The following is a 25,458-nucleotide window of genomic DNA, read 5'->3' as shown; positions in this document are numbered from 1 at the left end:
TATAAACATTTTGGTTTTTTTCGCTAATCCTTACTTGGAAAAAAAAAAAAAAGTCCTCTACTCCCAACAGTGAGAATTCAGCCTTGTATAAAATACCTTGTATCAGGAATACTACAGAAACACTTAAGTTGCCTATGTAGAAAAATTCATATTAATGCTTTTATGCACCATAAGAAGAGTATAATGGATATTTGCAAAAATTCTTATTAAACTTCAAGATCTTACCAAAGCAAATACCATAGTTAATTAAACAAACATTTTTTTTTTTTTTTTAAGATTTTATTTTTTCCTTTTTCTCCCCAAAGCCCCCCGGTACATAGTTGTGTATTCCTCATTGTGGGTTCTTCTAGTTGTGGCATGTGGGACGCCGCCTCAGCGTGGTCTGATGAGCAGTGCCATGTCCGCGCCCAGGATTCGAACTAACGAAACACTGGGCCGCCTGCAGCGGAGCGCGCGAACTTAACCACTCGGCCACGGGGCCAGCCCCCAAACATTTTTAATATAGTATAAGTCAGTAAGGGAACTGAATCAGATTTAGGATTGAAACAGCGTAGTCCTCCAGGAAGATATCAAAGTCAGGTTTTTCACCTAAGAAGGAAAACATGAAAGGATCAGTAATTCCAAAGAATATCAAAGAAACACTCTTATACATAATAAAACCAGTATCCAAATAGGCTAGAACATACCAGTGTAGAAAAACCACAACCAGAATCAGCTCAGAGAGAAGATTAAGGGATCATCCCCTGGTCAAAGCCAACACTGAAGCAATGGCAATACCAGGTCAGACTATACTTCGCTCATCATCGCATCATTGCATTTCACCTCCTTGTATTATGTAACAGTAGCCCAAGACCCTCTTTGCACATCCAAGAAAACTAGGTTTATCTATGAAAGAAAAAAAAAAGTCTTGCTTTTAGACGAGTTTCAACCATGGGCTTTCAATACATATTTTATCTTCTACTATGTTTTGCTTTAAGCAACTGTGCCGTACAAAACTGCAAACTTGAACAAGTTTTGTTTTGGAGGGGGGCTGTTTCTGAAATACAGAGGAGGGTGGAGAAGCATTTACAGTTCAAAAACATGTTTTTGGTTTTTTTTAAATGAGCCCAAACACCGTGTATGATAAAATCTCAGGGATGTCTATGAAGGGATTTATAGTCTTGTTCTAAAGCAAAAGCTTTAGAAAAGATTTTCTACTAAATTCTTTTATAAGGTAAACTCCAGTTCATTTAATATACAATTTGATTTACAATTCTGCTGCCAACAAAGATAAAAAGTACAGTCACAAAATTTTTAAACCAGTATTTTCTATCTTAAGAGTCCAAGACCCAGAGAGGCTATGATTTGCCAAAGGTCCACAGCAAATTAACAGCAGAGCTGGAAAGAGAACTGAGTTCTGATTACAAGATTTATATTTTTCCACTACCAACTAAATATAAGGTTTTATTTCATTTTTCTCCAGGCCATGGGCAAGATAAAGGAAGCAATGCAAAGCCTGGGTAATTCACAACCCAGATAATCAACTTCTGAATGAGAAGGCTGACTGCATTTTACTTATTCTAAATGAAACCTCCTGGTGGTATACTATGGCTGACATGGAAAAGTACTAGGATCACAATGTCACCCTCTCCAGCCTTTCAAGCCCGGTATTGTCAATATCTGAATAATTCTGGACACACCACATGCTTCCTTCAGGCATCTATAAATGTCAATAGATTGATACTCCATAGTTGAAAACTGACAGCTTGTTGGTCTTTGTTCAGTGTCCACCATCCAGCAACTAAGCTCCACAGAGACAGGGAAACTAACAAAGTGCCTGTTTTTTCTCTCTCTCCTGATCCTCTATAGGTGAAGTAACTACACGTTAAAAATGAGGAAACAGGCTGAGAGAACTTAATTTAAGTAACTTTATCTAAAAGCATGAAACTTGTAAGCAGAGCTGCAAATGTGCTCCAGCCACACACAGCAGGCACGCTTTCCTAGTCTCTTCCTCAGTACACTTTGCTCCACCCGGAGTGCCTGCCCCATCCCTGTCAACCTGGAGAGCGCTCACTTAGTTTTAAAACCTTACTCAAACGTCATCTTCTCTGTTAAGTGGTCCCTAACTCCGAGTCATCCCCTCCTCGGACTCCCATCAGAGCACGCATCACACGCGGGTTACTCATCCATTCACATCCCCCACCTCCCTGTCTCTCCCACCAGCCCCATCACGGTGAGTTCCTAGAGAACCAGGACTGTGGCATACTGGCCTTCGCGTCCAGCACGCTCAGAATGGTGCCTGATACAGAGAGGAAGCTCAATAAATGACCGTCTAATTCAGTCAGCGAGCGACCTTCCCTACTAAACCCTAAACGCCCAGATTATAAAAGCATCAGCACAATTGGTAAAGCCTACTTACCTCCAACATTCCACGTAAGGACCATACCTCACGCATCTCTTAGCCCTCCTTCCCCCAGCTACCTAACAGCGCCCTGCGCAGGACAACCAATGCTTACACACAGCGGACCCTTAAAACTAATAAGGTCCAAACCCCACCAACTTCAGGGGAAAACGGCGAGAAACCGTCCTGGCGGGGAAACACGAATAAGGCCAGACCCAGGGCTCAAACCAAAGATCCATGCAGGAGTCCGCAGCCCGCTTTCCGGAGTCCTAAAACTCCTGCGCCCTAAGCTCTCAGTACGTTTGCCCCAGCCTGCAGACGCTGAAGGCAGCTGGCTCTCGGCCTTCGGCTCCCCAACAAAACTCTCTTCCCGCCTCCCAACCGCCTCCGCTTCGCTGCGCCGCGGCGCCCCACAGTCCAGTGCGGCCCTCGCCGGACAACCAATCCCGCGGCGGCCAGTGGCTCACGTGGGCCACGAGGCGGGGCTGGTGCGAGGGGCAGCCAATCGGAGGGCGAGGCAGACATCAGGGGTGGGGCGGGCCGGGTGGTGGAAGCGCGCTTGCCGTCGCTGCTTTGCGGGGTGCTTTCTATTTTCGGAGATGGGGAAGTCGCTTTCTGGGCTCTGACCGTTTAGCTCCTGGCTCTCCATTCCCCGCCGTGGGGCTTTGGGACCGCTGTGAGGGGTGGTTTTCCCTGAGCTCGTTTCACAGTTGGAGAAGGCCGTCTGAGGCAGTTATGCCCTGGGCTTCCGGGAAGAAATATCGATTAAGACAGTGATCCAACACTGTTTTTTGCGCTGGTCCGGATTCCCGCCTGAGGGTTGGGGGTTGGGGTGGACTCACATGGATGTGTCCCTCTCCGTCCAGGGGAACTCATTGGCTTTCCGGTTGCTTCGTAAATAAGCAAGAAGTGCCACAAGAAAAGTACAGCTAAATATTAAAGAAATGGGAAGGAGAGCGAGAAAGACTGGGAGAGGTGGCATTTTCTCTGGGTCTTGATAAATGGGAGGGATTTGAGAATTAGGTTCTGGTAGAGAGAATAACTCCCGAATTAAATGGCAAAGCATGGGGGAGCCTACCAAATTTAGGTAAAGTTGAAACATTGTAGTGTTTCTCAGAATTCAGTAAATTAGAAACACAAGGGGACCTGCCCGGTGGTTAAGTGCTCACGTTCCACTTCAGCAGCCCTGGGTTCACTGGTTTGGACACCGGTTGTGGACCTATGCACCGCTTATCAAGCCATGCTGTGGCAGGCATCCCATGTATAAAGTAGAGGAAGATGGGCACGGATGTTAGCTCAGAGCCAGCCTTCCTCGGCAAAAAGAGGAGGATTGGCAGCAGATGTTAGCTCAGGGCTAATCTTCCTCGAAAAAGAAAAAAGAAACACCAGGAGCAAACAACAATATAGATGTCTTCCAGCATCAAAAACAAATAGGAAAAGCCCAAAATGCCTGGGGCACAACCCAGACTTACTGAATCAGATATTTTATTGAGATCATAATAGTTTATAACATTGTGAAATTTCAGTTGTACATTAGTGTCAGTCACCATGTACACGTGGCTCTTTACCCCTTATGCCTAGCCCCCAGCCCCCTTCCCTTCCGGTAACTACTAAACTGTTCTCTTTGTCCATTTGTTTACCTCCCACATATTAGTGAAATCATACAGTATTTGTTTCTGACTTATTTCGCTTAACATAATACCCTCAAGGTCCATCCATGTTGTTGTGAGTGGGACAATTTTGTCTTTTTTATGGCTGAGTAGTATTCCATTGTATATATACACCACATCTTCTTTATCGAATCATCAGTTGTTGGGCACTTGTGTTGCTTCCACGTCTTGGCTATTGTGAATAATGCTGCAATGAACATAGGGGTGCATAAGTCTCTTTGTATTGTTGATTTCAAGTTCTTTTGGTAAATACCCAGTAGTGGGATCCCTGGGTCGTATGGTATTTCTAATTTTCTGAGAAATCTCCATACTGTTTTCCATAGTGGCTGCACCAGTTTGCATTCCCACCAGCAGTGTATGAGGGTCCCCTTTTCTCCACATCCTCTCCAACATTTGTTATTTTTTTTCTTTGTAATTATAGCCAGGCATGTATATTTTTAATAAGTGCCCCAGGAGTGATTCTGAGTGACACCAAAGTTTGAGGACCAGTGATAGTGTTAAAGAAAGTGGGTGTTAGGAGATCTGAAAGAGGGGTCAAGATTTTGTTAGGGATGGTGGCTTGCTAGCTGTGTAGTTTAGGCTACTCTGGAGAAAGTGGAAGCTTTGAAGATTTCAGAGCCCAAGGAGGTAGGTGATCAGAGCTGCACTTTAGAAAACTCAGTATGCAATTGTGTATTTAAAGATTGAAGGAAGGCAGAGTGAAAGCAGAGGAAGCTATTGCAAACAATTGCAATGGTCAAGGTGAGAGCTAATAAGAGCCTAAATTAGGGCTGTGGCAGTAGTAATGGAGAGGTAGCCTATGAATGGCAGCATGAGGAATGGATGAGTGTCAGATAGGGATGGGTAGGACAGGAAGAAATAAAAAGGAAGAATGGGGAAGAACAGAGGGTCTTCCATACCAGACCTACTAAGGACCTCCATTGTGCTTTAAGGATAGGAGAGGTTAGGCAGGGAAGAGAATGTGCCTTTGCGCGTGGTGTTTCCTCTGCCTGGTTTTCCCTTCCTTCTCCATCTCCCTTTGTCAGCCTGGTGCATGCTTACTTTCAGGCTTCAGCTCAGATACCATCTCATTTAGGAAACCTTACCTCACAAGCATAGTTATTGTCACTCCTCAGAACACCCAGAGCACACCGTTCATACAGTGGTAGCTCTCCAGAGTGGCACTAGAGTGTAGTGGTCATGCATATGGACTATGTTTGCGAGCACCATGAAGTCTCTGTTCCTTAGTTTCCCCATCTGTAAAAAGGGGATAATTATGGCTGGGAATTAAGGTAAATGGTAGAATTAAAAGTGATACAGAATTTGGAGGTGAAGAAATGTCAAAAAGGGTTAAAGTTGAATCTGATAGCAGGCCTTTGGGGTTTATGATGTTGCTGTGCTGATTATACATCATAGTATCCCTTCTGCCTCCTATCCTGGAAATGCTATTCAGCCAAACATGTATAAAGGATAATGCCAGCAAAGCAGAACTTTGAAGGAACAGTAACCTCAGTTAAAAAAACTAGGAATGTCCAGAAACCTATTTAAGAATGTTATTTCATCATAAACAAATTGAAGTAGAAACACAGAGTTGTCTGATGGTTTGATTTAGAGGGAGACAAGTATATTCGTTTCCTGTGGCAGCTGTAACAAATTAGCGCAAACTTGGTTGCTTGAACAACAGAAATTTATTCTCTCACAGACAGAAGTTTGACGTCAGATTCACTGGGCAGAAATCAAGGTGTCGGTGGGGCTGTGCTCCCCCTAGAGGCTCTAGAGGGAAAATCCATTTCTTCTCTCCTCCAGCTTCCAGTGGCTGCGGGCTTTCCTTCACTCCACTCCACGTCACTCCAGTCTCTGCCTCTACGGGTCTCATTGCCTCCTCCTCTTTTGTGGGTATCAAAGCTCTCTCTGACTCCCCCTTGTGAGAACACTTGTAATTGGATTTAGGGCTAACCTGGATAATCCAGGATAATCTCCCCATCTCAAGATCCTCACTCCATCACATCTGCAAAGACCCTTTTTCCTTATAAGATAACATTTACAGGTTAATAACAATAATAAAAATAATAATTGGTAACTATTATTCAGCCTACTACAAGAAGCTTGATCCAGCTTAACCAGCATTCCCAAATGAGATAACTATCTCTTACCTGTTTATTTTTTCATTTGTTGTTTTAGTCATAAAAATAATTGATGTTCATTGTCGATCATTTAGAAAATACAGAAAAGTTAAAGGAAAAGAAAGAAAGGAAATTAAATGAAAAACAATTTTTAATCCTCTCACCCAGGGATAGCCAGCCCCTGACCAATGAGCATTTTTCTAGGCTGGGCCCAACAAAGAGGAAGAACAGGAAAAAGAGAATAAAAGTAAAGAGAATGGAACAAGCAACTCGGAAGGTAATGAAATAGGTTAATATCGCTCATAATGGATGTGTACACGGCAGCCTAATTTAAAATGGATGTAGAGCTTTGAAGTGAAATTAACCAGGACAGGAGGTGCTTGTATGATGTGTGGAAATGACGCTCAGTCCCTTAGAGGTGGAAAGTTTAGTTTTGGCCTCTCACTTGAAAACCCCTGAATTTTCCCAATACTACCTCATTCACTCCTAGAAGTCAGACCCTGGACTACTAATCTGCCTTGTCATAGGCTTTTCTTGAGTCCTTATCAGCCTTGCTCAGTGGGTCAATGTTATGAAGACTGGGGGAGTCTGGCAGGGTGCCTGCTCCTCCCAGGCTGATATCAAAGGGCCACAGGACTGTGACAGAAGGCAAACATTCAGACCAAAGCCAGATGTGGAACTGAAACAGCAAGAGGAAAAGCCAGAGCATCAGGTAAAAAAAAATTTTTTTCTTAAATCTCATCCATCTCCTTGTAGGTGCAGTTTATATCTGAGGGTATGAAAGACTTAGTAAAATAGTAGCTAAGGAGAAACTTGCAAAGGAAAATGAGTGAGAAATTTTGGAAAGAGTGGAAAACATATTCATAGGGAGCTACAATCTCAGAAAACTGTATCTATCATAGTAGCTACCAGCATCCAAGTAACGTCAATGAGACTTGGGAGTTATGCGAGTTTAGGCCTGCTAGTTCAGAAGCAATTAGATTTGGTCTGTGGGTCCCAGCAGGTGGAAATTATAAGGAGACAAATTACAGCTGACAATAAGGAAGCCATTTCTAACAGCTGTTGGAAAATAGAAGGGACCAATTCAAGATACTTGTCACTGGAGGTGGTCAAGCAGTTGCTGGAAAGCAGTTTGTTGGGAGTTGGGAATATTATAGAGAGGATTTAAGAATCAGGTAGATGGTTGGAACAGAAGATCTTTAAAGTCCCTTCCAACACTTCTGTGATTCTATGATATGAATAGAACGTTATCAGAAATTTCTCTAAGGAGCCATACATTTACATTTACCCGTAGGAGATGCTCACAGATGAAAAAATAATTCACGAGGTTGATTCTGGTTTGCCTGGAGGAAGTGAGAAGGAAACCAAGAGCAAACTAATGGCAGAGGAGGGTACAGGTCCTGCTGGATGCCTGCTTTTTTCCCTCTTGGTGGTTATAAACAATACCCACAGGGCCCCTGTTTTGCCAAGATCACACAGAAGAAATGGGTTCTCTTCTTCTAGTGGAAGAATTTTGGTTTGGGTTAGTAAATACTTTATTTCACAGTTAACAAAAGCTAAGGGAGTCATTTCTGAACTATTTGCTTCAGAGCTCTAATTTCAATTTAGGTGGCTATTCTCTGGTCTATGAAGCAAAAGGAGGTTGACCACTGTTTAGTAACTATGTCCCAAAGGCTCATGTTCTTTTCCAAGTCTTAGAGGTTCCCACCACACAGGGCAGAACTATTTGGAAGGAAGGAAAACTGCTTCTGCATCACACTGTACATGAAGAAACATACTTTTATAATTTAGAAGAACATTTGGTGTCAACTGACATTTAGGTGTAGAATAAAGCTTTTTAAAATGTATAAAATAGCACATAAAAATACCAAGTTTTATGTTTGTTTTTATAGATCTTCCACATCACATCTACTCAAAACTATACTCCCTTAGTTTTCTATTGCCTTCCTTTCTTTCCCCTTGGAATGATAAATAGGAGCATCTTATGCTTCAATTTCTAATTCTGCATATATCCTAATAACTTACTTTGGCTCCTGTGCCAACCCGTGCCCTTCATATCTGGGCTTACTGTTGGCACTTCCTGATTTTAAGTGAAAAGCAGCTAAAAATTTCAGCAATGTAAGTTTTCCATTATGGCAAAATATTAAGCATTCACCTTTATCTGTGCCCATTCACGCTGGAAAGGCTAAGAATCTGGGCAAAGTTGTTAGAAAACAATAATATCAAAGGTTATTTCCAATGTTAAAACGAATCTCCAATAATTTAAAGCTTTGAAGAAAATATTGTGACCTCTGGAGTTCTTGTCAATGTAGAAAAAGCATTTCTGTCCTGATGACCCCTTTCTGTTATTGTCTGGAGCACAGAGGGGCTGCTGTGATGGAGAGTCTCAAGACTGACACGGAAATGCTCTATCCTGAGATAACTGTAGAAGTGGGCAGAGTGACTTTTGGAGAAGAGAACAGGAAGAAGATGACCGACAGCTATTTGAAAAGAACTGAGAATTCTAAAATCATCCAAGCTACATGTGCACTGTTAAATTCTGGAGGGGGTGTGATCAAAGCGGAGATCGATGATAAAACTTATAATTACCGATGCCATGGGCTGGGACAGGATCTAGAAACTTCTTTTCAAAAGCTCCTTCCTTCAGGTTCACAGAAATACCTTGACTACATGCAGCAGGGGTGCAATCTCCTGATTTTTGTGAAGTCATGGAGCCCAGATGTTTTCAGCCTCCCCCTCAGGATTTGCAGCTTGCGCTCCAATTTATATCAGAGAGCTGTGACTTCCGCTATCAACTTGAATGCCAGCAGTGCCCTGGAACTTCTCAGAGAGAAGCAGTCTAGAGCTCAGAGAGGAAGATCGAGGGTGAAGGAGCTGCATCCTCAGAAAGTTCTTGACAGAAACATTCAGGAAGAGGAAGATATGAGGATGTTTGCCTCAGAATTTTTTAAAAAGGACAAGCTCATGTATAAGGAGAAACTCAACTTCACTGAGTCAACACATGTCGAGTTGAAAAGGTTCACCACCAAAAAGATTGTCCCTCGGATTAAAGAAATGCTGCCTCATTATGTGTCTGCATTTGCCAATACTCACGGGGGATACCTAATTATTGGGGTGGATGATAAGAGCAAAGAAGTGTTTGGATGTAAGAGAGAAAAAGTGAACCCTGACTTATTAAAAAAAGAAATAGAAAACTGCATAGAAAAACTGCCTACCTTCCACTTCTGCTGTGAGAAGCCAAAGGTGAATTTCACTACCAAAATCTTGAATGTGTACCAAAAGGATGTTCTGTATGGTTATGTCTGTGTGGTTCAAGTGGAGCCTTTCTGCTGTGTGGTATTCACAGAGGCCCCGGATTCCTGGATCATGAGGGACAATGCTGTCACAAGGCTGACAGCTGAGCACTGGGTGGCCATGATGCTGGATATTCAGTCAGGTAAAGCAGAAGTCATTATTCAGTCAGCTGGGAGGAACCCCCTCCTCTGCCTTCTGTGGTTATTTGGTCAGATATTTTAGTTTAAGAATGGAAAGCTGGGGGGGCTGGCCCCGTGGCCGAGTGGTTAAGTTCGCGCGCTCCGCTGCAGGCGGCCCAGTGTTTCGTCGGTTCGAATCCTGGGCGCGGACATGGCACTGCTCGTCAGACCACTCTGAGGCAGCGTCCCACGTGCCACAACTAGAGGAACCCACAACAAAGAATATACAACTATGTACCGGGGGGCTTTGGGGAGAAAAAGGAAAAAATAAAATCTTTAAAAAAAAAAAAAAAAAGAATGGAAAGCTGGGGCTGGCCCCGTGGCATAGTGGTTAAGTTCTGTGTACCCTCCTTGGGCGGCCCGGGTTCTCAGGTGCAGATTCCTGACATGGATCTACACCACTCATCAAGCCATGCTGTGGTGGCGACCCAAATATGAAATAGGGGAAAGATGGACACAGATGTTAGTTCAGGGCCAATCTCCTACACTGAAAAAAATAAATAAATAAAACTAGAAAGCTGTTTTTGCTTACAAACATTCTCCCATTACAGGATTCTTTCCCAAACATTTTTTAGTTCCAAAGGCTCAGAATATGAACTCTTTGAGGTCAAGAAATTCTTGGATGTTAGTCTGCTTTGGAAAAGTTATACTTTGCCGTCAGCCATTAATTAACAGAAGTTCCCTTTTAGGCACTGTAAAGGCCTGTTGAAAAAAGGTTGCAGGTTGATATTCATAGTCAAAATGTTCATCAATAGTCTCACTCTAAAGATATTTCAGAGAAACATTAAGAATGACTCTTCACTAATTCTTTCAAGGGAAACTAACTGACGAATCTGAACTGTTTTTGTAACATTAGGAGCTAATACCTTAAAACCTGTGGGTTTGAGGCACCACCAAGTGGGGGAAAACTAATGTAAAAGGAGATGCTGGAGCAGGGGATGGCGCTGGGGGAGGGCGCCTTTTGATGTTTTCACATCCCTTGCAGTTTTGCTCAGAATCAGCCCTGAAGATTTCTAATCACTCCATAAAGGACTTATAGGCCGAACGAGGCTCCTCAGTTTGCTTTCATGGTCAATACGTTCCAAATTTGATAAAAGAAGCTTGAGTGAAGACTTGAGTGATTTTATTGGATTATTCTTTCTCGTGTCCTAAATTTGTTTACTTTTCTCATACCCCGCCCCACCCCCCGCCACTAGGGATCCTTCTACCTTCTATCCATCGGAACCTTGGATGGGGACTTAAACGACAACTATAACAATATAAAAAAATACTGTGCTTAACTTTTCCTGATCCCCGCTAGAAGCCTGTCCTCTTAGAGACACCTGGAATCAGAGTATTAGAGTTGGAAGGAACCTTAGGGATCATTGCAGGAGAGAGAGGTGAAATGACTTGCCCGAGATGAGTCGCACAGTGACTTAGGAGATGCGTGACCCTGCAGGAGTCCCCAGACTTCCTTTCCTAACATATGTGAATTGCTTCAGGCAAAGAAAGCGTGAGTCAGCTCAGGCAGGATGCACATCACATGTCTCCAATAGGAAGAGCAATAGAAGTTCTTTTCCTTTGTCCTTTTCCTTTTTGTCTGACACAACTTTCCGTGCATTCGTTCGGCAGCCTCCAGTCTGGCCACAGACCACGGTCTTCCCCTGAGTTCACCAGCTTCATCTGCACTTAGAAGCCCGTCATTTCCCACAAAAGTCTTGGAATTTAAGGGGGCTCTACAACAACGTTTGTTTCCAGGTACTCCTTCTTGATTTCAGCTGAGGGGACTATTTGTTTTCTAAAATTCAGTTGGGAGGAATTGGTGACAATTAGTCCAAGTCTTTCTCCTTAGGGAAGGTCAAATGTAGGCTGTAGCAGACATAATGGTCCCAGATGGCCAACTCTTGTTTTCCAGTCATCAAAGCCACACTATACTTCTGTGTGCTTTGGGGCTTCCAGTCACATATAGCTTTTGTTCTCCAAATTTGAGAGAATTTAGGAATTTTCCTCGATTCTTTAGGTCTATACCACAAGAGACTGCCCCCTGGCTTTCCAGTGCAGCAGAAGGTGAGCCATGGGGTTCTAAAGCACAATTTCTCAACCTTGGCACTATTGACATTTGGGTCAGATCACTCTTTGTTGACAGGGGCGGCTCTGTGAATTGTAGGATGTTTAGCAGCAGTCCTGGCCTCTCCCCTCTAGATTCCAGTAACACCCCTCCAGCTGTGACAATCAAAAAATTTCCAAACATTGCCAAATGTCTCCTGGGGGCAAAACTGCAACAGTTTAAGAATCATTGTTCTAAAGGGAAGTTCTAAGTTCCCCCAAAGCATCAGGTTTACAAAAAAAACTTAACAGGAAGGAATCCCTTCTTTGCAGCAATGGACCATTTGGGGTTAAGGAGAGGGTGCTAGGAGGCTGTTCTGTGGAGACCCCTCCCTGCTTGCCTTCGCCTGCAGGAGAGCTGTCAGGAATGGGAACTTTACAGTCCTGGCCTGTGAAGACGCAGTGCTTTCTTTGCAGACAAGGAAACCCATAGTTCCATAGCTAGACTCATTTCTTCTTATGAGGTGGCAGGAATACTTAGGATATGCCTTCGTGAATTTTAGTAACTCCTATTCCTTGAATTTTCAGTGACACAGGAAGAGATACAATTTAAACCAGAATCCCTCTGTAAGAAGCTATTCTCAGATCATAAAGGACTGGAGGAATTAATGAAGACACAGATATATCCTTGTTCTCAGGGGATTGTGATATTTTCTAGAAGCTGGGCGAGTGACGTTGGCTTAAGGAAAGAGTGGAATGTCCTGTGCGATGCTCTCCTAATAGCAGTTAACAGCCCCTTGGTACTCTATACAATCTTAATAGACCCCACCTGGACTGGAGGGCTTGCCTATGCCCGAAGCACTGCTCATCAGTTAAAGCAGAAACTGGGAACTGTTGGTGGTTACACAGGGAAAGTATGTGTCATTCCAAGGCTGATACACCTGCCCAGCACACAGTACAGACCTGGTGAAATCGCCATGCACTACCCCCAATCCTACAGGCTTGCCAGTGAAAATGAAATGGAAGACCTGTTGCAGGCCCTTATTGTGGTCTCACTGAGCTCCAGATCTCTTCTGAGTGACCAGCTGGGCTGTGAATTTTTCGACTTGCTCATAGCGGAGCAGGGTGAGCTGCTCTCAGAGAGCCTTCGGGAGACACGAGAATTGTTCATCCACTGCTTTCCAGGAACCAGGAAGACAGCCCTAGCCATAAGGATCATGGAGAAAATGAAGGATTTGTTCCACTGCAAACCAAAAGAGATCCTCTATGTTTGTGAAAGTGACTCCTTAAAGGATTACGTGACGTAAGAGTTTCACTAATTAAACACAAGAAATGTATTTACTCAGTCTTTTCAACAGTATCACGAAAGTAATTTGTGTTTTTAGTTTAAGATTTTGCACTGCCTCAGCTGCATAAGTGCAAGGAGCCCAGACTACATACACATTTCCAAGTGATACTTGCAAAAGTGGTACTTTGCAACGTTCAGACTTAAACATCTCATTATAAATTAGCCAAGGATGCATAACTTTAAATTTATATAACTGGAAACATTAATTTTTTCGCAGATTGTGAAAATTTAAAGAAAATTTAAGAAAAGTAGAAATGAACCTATCTTGCTTTACATATACTTTTTGCTTGATACCTAATGCTTGAAGTCCTAAGGTATTTCAGTTAATTAGACATTATACCTAACAGGAACTTGAATTGAAATACCATTTGATTTTGCTTATAAAATATTTTAATTTGTTTGACTGTTCTGAATCAATAATTTTAGAAAACATGCAAATTTGCTTCTGATTTAAATCTTTAGCTTTCACATTAGTAAAAGAAATTGGTTGCTATCCAATCTAGCAAATGGGGGCAAACTCATTTGCTAATAAATCTTTTTGGGCATCATTTATATGCTAGGTACTGTATACATTTAGTGTTAGTGGGAAAAAAACACATTGAAGACCTTGTCATAAAGCCCAATAAGGGAGACAAAGAAAAAAAATAAGCAATGTGAGTATTGTGTAATTAGCATGATAATAAAGATATGCTTATCTCAACTTAGGCTGGCTTTAGTCACTTAGTCACTTAGTCACTTAGACAGCAAATACTCCCCAGTGAAGAAGATCCTTGGGCACACTCTTAAGAAGTCAGTAGAAGTAAATAAAATGAAAGTGTTTTAGGCAAAGGGCACATTAAGTACAAAGTTACAGAGACACTAGAGAACCAGAAAAGCAGGTCTGACTGGAGCAGTGAGGGAGTGTGGGTTTGTGGCAGGTGATGAAGTTGGAAAGGAGATAGATGCCAAATTATGAAGGATCTTGTAAACTGTGCTAAGGGCTGTGTCCTTCTTTATGCTTCGTAGGCAAGTTTAAAAATATCACAGTCAAAAGACAAATTCAGTTCAACAAATATCTATTAAACCCCTAATGTGAGGGGGATACAGAGATGGCTAAGAACCAATACGTTTCTTCAAGAAGTCTACACCATCCTAACTGGAAGAGAAGAACATGAATAGCTACGATTCAAGGCACAGGGAGTAAAGCTGCAGGGACTGCACACGTAAGAGCAGGAAGTCTGCAGGGATGAGCAATGCTACCTGGATCCAAATTAGAGGAGGCAAGAAACAACTAAGTTTGTTTATATATATAATGGCATATATATTATAGCATATATAGCATATATATGCTAAAACATATTATAAAGGAACATTGAGCTAAGTAAACAGGGTAGAAGCTCCAGAGAGGCATAGCCCTGTAGATTTGTTACCCTATGTGACAGGTCACAGAATTCAGCAACCTCTTGATGTTTTTCTTCCCAAAATCGAAAGAGCCTACAGGTTTTGTACTACCAGGAAGTGGGGAAACAGGATTTGCTCTGGAGGAATTTCTATCAGCCCATACCTCTTTTGCATATAAAAATTATGCTATGCCTCTAGGTGATAGTTCTCCAGCTCTAAAAAGGACAGAAAGTAAAGAAGTGGTAGTAACAAGTGTAAATTACTTTTGAGATTTCCTTTAGATGTAAGGAGCTTGTCAAGCAGCGGAAATAGACTACTAATAGAAACAATAAAATCTCCTACCTGGGTTCATTTTAAAAGCTTCACATGCAATTTAACTAGATAACCCCAAAGAGTAGAGTTTGCAATTATGTATTCTGTCTGTCAAGTAACTTATAACAGAGCACTTTTGTAGTATCCAGGATGCTACAGAATCAATGATTTGGCCTGCAGATGAAAACTAGCCTCTGATTCCAATCCAGAGAGCAACGAATGCATGGTGTTCCCTTTGTTTATATGCCTGAAACCCTATTTTCTCTTTTATCCTTACAGCCAGAAAACCACCTGCCAAGCTGTGACCCAGAAAACCTTCATGCAAGGGGAGTTCCTAAAGATTAAACACATAGTGATGGATGAGACTGAGAATTTCTGCAGTCAATATGGAGACTGGTACACGAAAGCTAGGAGCATCACCCATCCAAAGGTGAGAGGGGCTGGAACCGAGAACCTTCACCATGGGATTCTCTGGCTTTTTCTTGACCCTTTCCAAGTCCATCATGGAGCTGTCAATGGCCTTCCCCCTCCATCTGCTCAGTTTCCTCGAAAAACAATCACCAATGGGATCCACTGTGCTCTGGAGATAGCAATGGTCATGAAAGAAGAAATGAAGAAGATCAAAGAAAACCCTCCCTCCAACATGTCCCCGGACACATTGGCATTGTTCAGGGAAGCTTCCTACAAGGAAGCAATGTGTGCCCAGGCTCTGCCTGGGGTGTGTGAGACAGAGACTAACATGACAACAGAACAGATTGCGAAACACGTGGCAGAAAGATGTCACAACCTGTTCCAATGTGGTTACTTGCCCAAAGATATAGCAATTCTGTGCAGGAGAAGGGAGGACAGAGGACGCTATGAGCTTGCACTGCTAAAAGCAATGAAATTAATGGAGACCCACGGAGCAACAGAAGTTGTGTTCAGCCAGGCTGCCGGTGTTTTGGGCAGTCATATCGTTTTAGACAGTATTCAGCAGTTTTCAGGCCTGAAGAGGAATATTGTGTTTGGTCTCAGTCCAGAATGTGCCCTGTCAGACGAATTTCATAAGCTCTGCTTTGCCTCAAGAGCTATTAAACACCTCTACCTGCTTTATGAAAAGAGAGCAGCCTTCTGAAAATTATTTCAAATACAGGAAGGGAGAAAGAGCAAAGTCCCCTCTCCCAGACGGGCACAGAGTGCAGCAACTCTTTTTTCAGACAGGGGCAGCTACTCTTTCCCATATTATAAGTGAGGAAATCAAGGCACACTCAGTGTGGTGTGGAGCCACAGAAATGACTCTTGGGTCTAACCCTTCTAGTCTATTTGCAGTGTCACTGTCCTTTTCCCAGTCCACTTCACCTCCTCCCTGTACAATTACAACAGACTTATAATTGGTCCCCTGCCTCCAGTTTTCCTAGACCGATCCAACTTTCATCCAGTTAACCAGAGAAGTTCTCCTCAAATAGAGAACTGATTTTGTGACATCCCCTGCTAATGTGTCTTCAGTGAGTCCCTGCTGTCTTCCAACCAAACCAATTTTCAAGGCTTTCCATGCTACACCCTGACTTACTCTCCTAACGCATCCTTTATTATACTTCCATTTCCCAATGTTTCTAATGCACTGCAGCCTGCCTGGCCTATCTTGGGGGCGGGGGTAGGATGTCCTCCAGGCTACTTACTTTGACTGGGTGTCTCAAGGGTAGCACCTTGGTTGGCACCTCAAACTGGCTACAGGTCTCATGCTTTCTAGGTGCAGAACTTGATTTCTCCTTTGCACTGACTCTGGATCAGTCTTTTGCGGATGGCTTTATGCTAATCAAGCTCACAAAAGACCAATGCATAAATAAAAATGCCACCCTGTCAATTTGCAGTGAGGGTTGTAGTAATAAGTGGGCCAGATGCTTTTGCTAATCAGTACATTCAATGTAACATAGGAAGCCAAATTTTATAAGCATAGCTTTGCAGCAATGGGAGCTGGTAATCTGATTCAAACGTATGAAGACTTCAGGCTATGTTAGACTGTTGCAGTCATCTCTAAAATAGGGATATTTCCACCACAAGGACTAGACAGGTCATGTTTACAAAATAAAGCAAATTTAGAATGCCAAGAGTGACTAGTTGTTCCATATTCTTTGCCTCAGATGAAATTTTTTTTTCTCTCCGAGTTTCTAAAGTTTCCAGGTTGACCACCAGTCTTCCCCTCAGTCCTCCCAACATGTGCATACTTTGCTCACATTCATCTCTACAGGTTAATACACTCATCTGGGTCAGAGACTGCTTGCACTCTGCCGCTGGCCTGGGAAGTTGTCTGTCTTTAAGGGGCCTTTGTACATCCATGATGTCTTCCATTATGATTTGGTGTTAATTTTACAGTCCAGCTCTGAGAGTTTACAGGGAGCCTGGATGCCAACTCTACCACCTGTGTCGTCTGTACACATTCCTGGCTCCTGGCTGTGCCTGTGCCATTTTCCCAGCCTTCAAACCCTTTTCCGCCCCCTCTACATGTTGAAATCCTTACTTGTCAATCAAGTCCTTGTTCAAATGCCCACATCCTCAATAAGCTTTCACCATCCCCCTAAGTTAAACTCGGTCTCTGCTTTTGGAGCCATTCTATGGCTTAAAATTTTTTTTGATGATAACACCAAGCTCCTTCTAAACTGTGCCAGAAGAGTAGTTGTTGGCATAGCAGAATCTCTGTAATAACTTCCTATCGTGTCTTCTTTCCAATGTATGTGAAATAAAAATAAAATCCAAGTTCCCCTCTCTAGTCAGCTCCCCAGATGGCTAAGCAATTCCTGTGCTCTTCAATGCAATCTTGCTTTTCTGTCTGTAAAGATTTTTAAATTGCTGTGGAAATATTCTGACTTCCAGTTTGTTTTGAACTTCTAGAAATTTTTAGGACACTTTATTGATGCTGGGGAGGCACAAATCCAGGAGAAGTTGTGGAAATATTTTTGGCTATCATTTCAGGTAAAGCCCATCAGATTTCCAAGAGGTGGGAGAGCAGCCAGGGCTTGGAAGAGTGTCCTTAGCTGCCTTTCTGACTTGCCCAGGCCATGAGAGGGGCCAGGCTGAACCCAGCGGCCTGCTGTCCTGGCCATGGATTGAACAGAGAGCCCCTCCCCTGCCTCCTGCTGCCCCGGTTACTTGATGCTTCCTCCTTTTTACCTTTCCTTCAGGGCTTTAGGGTACTTTTAGATGGGAGAAAATAGAGTTCAGCAGTTAATTAGTTTTCAGTGAAACAAAAGATCCAGTGTGTTAACATTTGGGTAATGGAAGATGTGTGAATTCTCTAAAAATAATTTACAGAGTCAAAGGTGGTTGAGGACTCAGGGAATGGAGAGCACAGGGAACTGCTGCATTTTAGTCAGAAGCCTCAGTACCATTTGGTTTTTTAAACTATATGCAAACTTTATATGGTTTTTGATAAAATAATTTATTTTTAAAAGAATGAATTGTTTTAAATATTGGATTTGAGAGTCTTTGTCAGTTCTTGGTCTACTCAAACAGCTCAGGCTTAACATAGAAGGCCTGACCTAGTGGTTCCCAAGCCTGGCTGCTCATTATAACCATCTGGGGAGCTTTAAAATATACCGGTGATCACCAGACACCAGACCAATTAAGTCAACATCTCCAGGCACAGGCTTGGGCATTGATATTTGTTAAAAGTTGTCCACGGGTTGGCCCGAGGCGAAGCAGTTAAGTTTACACGTTCTGCTTCTGGGGTTCGCTGGTTCAGATCCTGGGCACAGCCCTATGCACTGCTCATCAAGCCATGCTGTGGTGGCACCCCACACATAAAATAGATGAAGATGGGCACAGATGTCAGCTTAGGGCCAGTCTTCCTCAGCAAAAAGAGGAAGACCAGTGGTGGATGTTAGCTCAGGGCTAATCTTCCTGAAAGAAAAAAAGTTGTCCAGATGGGACCAGCCCGGTGGTACAGTGGTTAAGTTTCATGTGTTCCGCTTTGGCGGCCTGGGCTTTGTGGGTTTAGATCCCAGGCGTGGACCTACACACCCTTTGTCAAGCCATGCTGTGGTGGTGTCTCACATACAAAAAATAGAGGAAGATTGGCACAGATGTTAGCTCAGCAACAATCTTCCTCAAGCAAAAAGAAGAAGATTGGCAACAGATCTTAGCTCAGCGCCAATCTTCCTCACCAAAAAAAAAAGAAAAAAAAAAGGTTGTTCAGATGATTCTAACATGCCACCAGGGTTGAGAACCATTGAACCCTTCTCCTAGTCTGTTACTTCTGTCCTCAAATAGATGTGTACTCCTTTCTCTTGCCATTAGACTGTGAGATCCTTGAGGATAAGAATGGTCACTTACATACCTTTCTTTCCCCAAAAGTAACTAATGCAGTGCCTCAAACATGGCAGGTGCTCAGTAATTATTTGTTGCCTGGACTTGCCACTTTCAGAAAATCAGAATCTACAAGGGACAATGCTTCTAGTCAATAAAAGGGACATCTAATTCTGGAGACTTCAAAGAAGTCAATGTGGAGAATCATCAACACTGAAATAATGAGGAATAAGAGAATGAAGGAATTTAATCTGTTTTTAGGCAACAGGCAAAGTTATAGTTTCATGTTGATGGAAGTTCATTAGATCTGGGTTTGAGATTAGGAACCAGTGGGCATTAAGAATAATTGACTAACTTGGTTGTACTTAGAATTCTAAATTTTTTCCACGAAGCCTTAACATAATGGATAAAACAATTAGTTTGATGAACTAATTTTCCTCTTGTGAAAAGATTCGAAAACTTACTTTTAAAAAGAAGGGTAATATAATTCTGCAGTCTAAGTTTGAGAAATGGAGAAAGGCAAAATAAAAAGTTCTTAGCATCTTGTTATCCAGGCATTTTTTTTTCATTTCTGCTTATTTATTTTCATCTTTGTTGATATGAAAAAGTATTTTTACATAGTTATGATCAAGTTGTGCTAACAACTTTATACCCTGTGTGTTTTTTTTCCATTTAACCTTTTTGTGAGGTATTGTTGTAGATTGTATTATTGTTCCCGATACTTCACCATCCCTATAGCTCTGCCCTTTGCAGTTCCCAACATCAGAGCTGGAGTATATTCCCCTCGAGATAGGCATGGCCATGTGACTTTATTTGGCCAATGAAAGGTTAGTAGTTGTGGTGTGCACAGAGGGTTTACACGTTTCAGTATTAGGTCTGCCCTCTTGGGCTTCTGCTACTGCCATGCAAAGGCTATGTCTCGGGCAGCCCACCAGTCACTGAGGAAGGAGAGATGTGAAGCAGATTTAAACTCAACTCATGGCCTGGATCTCAACTAGATTAGACAAAACCCAGCTGATGTGAAAATGCATAAGTGAGAAATAAATGCTTATCATTGTATGACTGAGACTTCAAGGTTGTTTCGCAGCAGTAGCTGACGAATGCAGGTGTTGTAACACAGGCTTCAAAATTATCATTTGTAATGGTTGCACGATAGCCCAGCTAGATTATACAAAATTTCAATACTCATCGCCCTATTAATCTGGGTCACTAGAAAGTTTACACTATTAAAATTAAGCCAGGCACACAACCTTGTCTTTCTTTGATATAGTTATAAATCCCCAGAGATGAGATCACTGCATCAAAAAATGGCCCAGATAGAAGATTCACCTTATACTGGTTCTGATGAGAAGCGCATAGAAAAACCCCATACAGAGTATTTTCAGAGTATTTATACAGACTTGGAGTTGAAATTACCATACAGATTTGTTGTCTTAAATAAGAGAACAAAAGGCTGAGATCAGGTTCTGATGACAAAAGAGGCATTGGTATCTCAGAAACAGGTGGCTCGGAGCATGCTGGCTCTGCAGGGAGAGGAAACCAGGGCTCATCACCCTAACCAAGAACCTCAGAGGAAGAACTTAGCTTGGAGAATTACAGACGGAAACATGAATTATGTAACATTATATAGGAGAAGACTCTGGTCACTTGAAACTGATGTAGGGTACTATCTCAGAGAAAAGATAAGACAGGAAGCCTCTGACCATCAACAGGACTTTTTTTAAAAGAGAAACTCTGGTGTGGAGAAAGCCATGTAAGAAAAGAGGAGGAAGTACAGAGGTAAACTAGATTTCCTCTGAAGCTGAGCTGCCCCCACCTCCCCAAGGTTTTGGGGAGGCTAAACATAAAATTATTTTCAAGAAGCTTCAATTTGAAATAAGTACAAAATTTATAACTGTATGTTATGATTTATTGAGATGTTACTACAACCAGCTACTATTTGCTAATGCTTTGCATACAAATTTCACAACTCTGTGAGGTATATACACATTTTCTCCATTTTATAGATGATAAAACTGAGGCACAGAGAATTTAACTTTCTCAAGGGCATGTGTCTAGTAAGGGTCCAAGCTGGGCAAATATAACATTTAAATAGAATCCTTGATATGGTAATCTCAGCTCTGAGAATGTATAAATACTCTGAAAATACTCTCCAGAGGCAAGAATACTCATATTTGCCCTCAGGCCCCTCTGTGAAGTTCTCATCTCTAGAAAGCATTGGCCTCCATTGTAAGTGAAAACGGCTGACTAGTCTATACTGTTTCCTAGACTTACCATCTGTCAGGTCTCCCAGAGCCTCCTGATCATTCTGGGAAAATCTGAATTTCTTCTTCTTCACAGCACAAGATCAGACTCAGGTCATACTCCTGACAGACTGGTTCAAGGTGACTCCTAACATGAACTGCCAGATCTCCTCGGAGAGAATCTGGCATGGTGGCTCCTCCGATGGCAACCTCAGTGGGGTCTCCTGGTGACTTACAGTGTAAAGGCCCCACCTTCCTCCTTTCTCTAAAATCTATATATATATAAAATCTCAGAGTAGATCTTACTGGTTATCAAATGAAACAGGCATTTAGAAAGTTCCAGGGACAGCGTTTTCCTTCCAAATCTACCTCACCCGTAAGAGGAAGAAGGAGCCTTAAATATCTTTAAGATATCTGTCAATATCTTCAGATATGACAGAGGCAATGGGAATAAACGGGAGTAATTTTCAATTTTGTTCCTTCTTCCATTCTCAGCCTAAAACCGAAGTGAAGAATGAGGAATTAGGACATAGCTACTACGTACTTTCTCTTCTTATTGTTTACTGCTTCACAATTATCTCAGGCCATTTGCATCTAAAGTTCACTTTCACCTCTGCTTCAATCAGGGAAGGCTGACTTCTTCGCCCAATTACAGAGCTTAGAAGACATACGTGTTAGAGTTGGGGGCAGTTCATTGTACACACTCCCCCCCCCCACCACCACCACATTTTGGCTTCCAAGATAGCCAGATATGACAAATAAACCCCATCAGTCAGTGGCCAAGACATGAAAATATGTCTACAGTTCCATTCTTGTATCCTCTGATATATAAGATTATAGCTAACATATAGTAAGTGCTTACTATGTGTCAGTGTTCAAAATATTTTATATATATTATATCTTTTATCCTCCCAGCAACCTTTGAATTCTGTATAGCAGCCCCATGTAAGGTAGGATAAGGTGGTGTTAACAGCATGAGTCCTAGGGTCAGGCACACCCTGGCTTTGAATCCCAACTCTATTCAAGAATAAATTGGCTGGAAGACCTCAGGCAAGTTACTTCACCTCTTTAAGACTCAACTTTCTCATCTGTAACATACTGATAAAATTCATACCTATGCCTTACGACAAAGATGAAGACTGAAATAAATAATAAATTTAAATAAAGCCTGCACGTGGAAAGCTCTCAGTAAGTTTTGGCTCTGATTAGTTTTAATTTACAGTTGATGAAGCTGTGGCTTAAAGGTAAATATCTTGCCCAAGATCACAGAACTAGTAAGTTCTGAACCCATGTCTGCCTGACTCCAAAGTCCATTTTAGCCTCTATGTCCTTCTGCCTTCCTGTCTATCAGAGTTAAAGGCCTGAGTCCCCACGTTCACAGTAATTGATTTGATTTGATGTTGAGACTAGGATTGGGTATACTTAGAATATTTGTGATATTAAGAAACATGGTTCTTCTTAGCTTCTAAAATTTTTCTACAAAATCAATAAAATGAGAATGATTTACGTAACAGAAATGTTGAGAGGCAAGCGTTTTCTACACTAAGAAACTTAAAAAAATATACCTTTCATTACCAGGTCTAAACAACGGCCTTACAGAAACATTAAAAAATAGAGAATGACAAAAGAAAACCCATCCCCATTCTTCCCACCATATCACAGTGTTTTCATTTTTGCTTATTCGTTTCCAGTGTTAGTTCATTGGCAGATATATTTTCGCAGAGTTGTAATCACAGTGTGCATTCCATTGTGTATCCTGTTTGCGTTCATTGTTCTGGGGGCCCCTTCCCACTCTGCAGTCTCCCATCGGGCACGTGAGACATTTTCCACACTGCAGCCTAGGGAAGGACGACTCTTGATGCAACAGAGCCAGCGGATTTCTTGGCCCAGCCCACCTGAATTTACGCCTACAGAGAGGAAGACGGTGATGCCAAGTAAAAGCAGCAAAAGCCCTTTACCAACCTCCATGAAATATGGGGGTGGGAGCAGAGTGCAGACATTCTAGGCAACTCAGCAGCAAAGTAACAGAGGGTGGAAGCATTCTTCCTCCCTCATCTCCCCACAGGTCACTGTGAGAAGCTGGCATCGGTGGTTGTGCCCTCCCTGAAGAGTGGCAGTTGCCAGGCGCACAACTCAGGAAGTCTGTAAAACAAATCTCTGGGGCCGGCCTGGTGGCACAGCGGTTAAGTGCACACATTCCGCTTCCGCAGCCTGGCGTCTGCAGGTTCGGATCCCGGGTGTGGACATGGCATGCTGGGCCAGCAATACTGTGTTAGGCGTCCCACATATAAATTAGAGGAAGATGGGCATGGATATTAGCTCAGGGCCAGTCTTCCTCAGCAAAAAGAAGAGGATTGGCAGCAGATGTTAGCTCAGTGCTAATGTTCCAAAAACTATATAAATAAATAATAACAAAAAACACAAACTTCTGTTTGTCCAAAGATACCTAAACAGTTTCCCAAACTTGCCTGCTGAGAGTCACCTGTTGTGACTGTTAAAATTCCAGATCCCTGGGCCCCTCCCAGCTCTAGGGCAGGTGCCTAAGTCTCTGTAATTTGGAGATCATTTGGGAAACACTGTACTGAATGCTGAAATGAGCAGGGTCGGTGCTTGGATTACAGGAAGAACCCCCACCCACTACTTAGAATGCTACCCAGGAATGATCAGGGCTTCTGTGGGACTGAGATCTGGGGCACTTATGGACTTGTGTGGGTTTCAGAGTCAGATGTGACAAGGTTCAAATATGGGATCGAGCACCCAAATGTGATTTGGGCAGGTTCACTGATCCTGTGTAAAATGGAAATAACAACATTATATCCCTCAGATGGTTGCTGTAAAGATTAAATGCTTTGGGGCCGGCCCGCTGGCACAGCAGTTAAGTGTGCACGTTCCACTTCGGCGGCCTGGGGTTCGCCGGTTTGGATCCAGGGTGCAGACATGGCACTGCTTGGCACGCCATGCTGTAGCAGGCATCCCACATATAAAGTGGAGGAGGATGGGCACGGATGTGAGCTCAGGGCCAGTCTTCCTCAGCAAAAAGAGGAGGATTGGCAGCAGATGTTAGCTCAGGGCTGACCTTCCTCAAAAAAAAAAAAAAAAAAAAGATTAAATGCTTTGTTTCACGTGCCTGGCACAAACCCAAGTGTCAAACCTGGCTGTTCTCGAACCTGGCTGACCACAGAATCACCTGGAGATCTTCAAAATATAGATTCAGTGTTTGATGCCTATGTCTGAAGAGGAGCCCCAGAATCTGCATTTTTTTAAAAACTGTGCTGAAATGTTCTGACGAGCAGCCAAGATTAGGAACTAATTATCTGGTTATAGTGTAAATTCTGACAGTTATTTACTTCATTTTATTTTATTTTTTGTAAAGCAAGTGCCTGACTTAAGCTTTGATTGCTGAGGCATCCACTTCAAAGATGGCTTTCTGGAATAAACACATTGCCAGCCACAGGGCTGGATAAAGAGCTAGGCCACCTCCCCCCACTGAGGCTTTTTTGTTTTAGAGATCTCCGTTGATTTCCATACTGATGGGCCGCTGTCTTTTTTTTCTTCCTGCACGTCAAATTCCTGCTGTTTTGTTTTGTTTTGTTTTCGAGAAAGATCAGCCCTGAGCTAACATCTGCTCCCAATCCTCCTCTTTTCGCTAAGGAAGGCTGGCCCTGAGCTAACATCTGCGCCCTTCTTCTTCCACTTTATATGTGGGACGCCTACCACAGTATGGTTTGTCAAGCGGTGCCATGTCCACACTGGGGATCCAGACCGGCGCACTAAACCGGTGCACCACCAGGCAGGCGGCCCCCCCCCACCCCCCCGCCCCGTTATTGTTTTAAATTCACCAATAGAGAGCGAGCCCGGGAAACCCTAGGCCCCACCCTCCCCAACAAAAGCAGAACTCCAAGCTAGGACACTCTCTCTCCGAGACCTCGCTGTGTGGCCCCAGGTGTGCTGTGTAATTTCCAGGTCTTGTAAGTAATAAACTTTTATTTTTTTCAAAGTTCCCTGTCGGTTATTGCTGAAGGGCATCTTGTGATCATAAAAAGAACCACAAGAGCCGGCCCAACCACGCTGGTTATGGACAGACTGAGACTCGCACAAAACACTGGTTCGTGACATCTCAAACTCAGTTCCCTCCAGTGCGCAATACCTTTTCTCATAGTGAAAAATGATTGCTAAAGCCACACTGTAACAATTCTTGCAATCTGTAAAGAGGGACACCCAAAAGAAACCAAACAAGAAACCAA

The 25,458-nt window shown here is 42.8% G+C and overlaps 2 protein-coding genes, 1 long non-coding RNA gene and 1 other non-coding gene across 11 annotated transcripts in view; 2 read left to right on the top strand and 2 right to left on the bottom strand.

Moving 5' to 3' along the window:
- Positions 1 to 258: 258 nt before the first annotated feature.
- The window catches only part of LOC123275662 (uncharacterized), a 27,040-nt gene continuing 1,840 nt past the window's right edge, over positions 259 to 25,458 (bottom strand). The window contains exons 2-3 of the long non-coding RNA XR_006512310.2: positions 2,399 to 4,237; positions 259 to 588 (exon numbers count right to left, since the gene is read on the bottom strand). This is a non-coding gene — a long non-coding RNA (uncharacterized lncRNA). The remainder of the gene's footprint in view (positions 589 to 2,398; positions 4,238 to 25,458) is intronic.
- On the bottom strand, positions 713 to 809 carry LOC106844648 (Z30 small nucleolar RNA). Its single transcript, XR_006513071.1, has one exon. It is a non-coding gene; the product is annotated as a Z30 small nucleolar RNA (small nucleolar RNA).
- On the top strand, positions 4,264 to 24,986 carry SLFN14 (schlafen family member 14). Of its 2 annotated transcripts, XM_070482796.1 has the most exons (5): positions 4,264 to 6,864; positions 8,516 to 9,588; positions 11,237 to 11,362; positions 12,239 to 12,953; positions 14,970 to 24,986. In XM_070482796.1, exons 2-5 carry the CDS (start codon positions 8,529 to 8,531, stop codon positions 15,802 to 15,804), a joined length of 2,736 nt encoding a protein of 911 aa, XP_070338897.1. In that variant the 5' UTR covers positions 4,264 to 6,864; positions 8,516 to 8,528; the 3' UTR covers positions 15,805 to 24,986. The 2 variants fall into 2 exon arrangements, with proteins under 2 accessions (XP_070338897.1, XP_044601785.1); XM_044745850.2 differs by having other exon boundaries at positions 4,264 to 9,588.
- LOC106844645 (schlafen family member 11-like) overlaps positions 25,105 to 25,458 on the top strand; it is a 21,024-nt gene continuing 20,670 nt past the window's right edge. For 3 of the 7 annotated variants that reach the window (XM_070482797.1, XM_070482806.1, XM_070482803.1), the window contains exon 1: positions 25,105 to 25,182. The gene's annotated coding sequence lies outside the window, so the exon portion shown is untranslated. The remainder of the gene's footprint in view (positions 25,183 to 25,458) is intronic. The other 4 variants (XM_070482798.1, XM_070482800.1, XM_070482799.1 and 1 more) reach the window with 2 other exon arrangements.

Source organism: Equus asinus, chromosome 13 (assembly GCF_041296235.1).
Source record: "Equus asinus isolate D_3611 breed Donkey chromosome 13, EquAss-T2T_v2, whole genome shotgun sequence".
NCBI classification, from domain to species: domain Eukaryota; kingdom Metazoa; phylum Chordata; class Mammalia; order Perissodactyla; family Equidae; genus Equus; species Equus asinus.
This window is presented reverse-complemented; position numbering and strand designations above follow the sequence as displayed.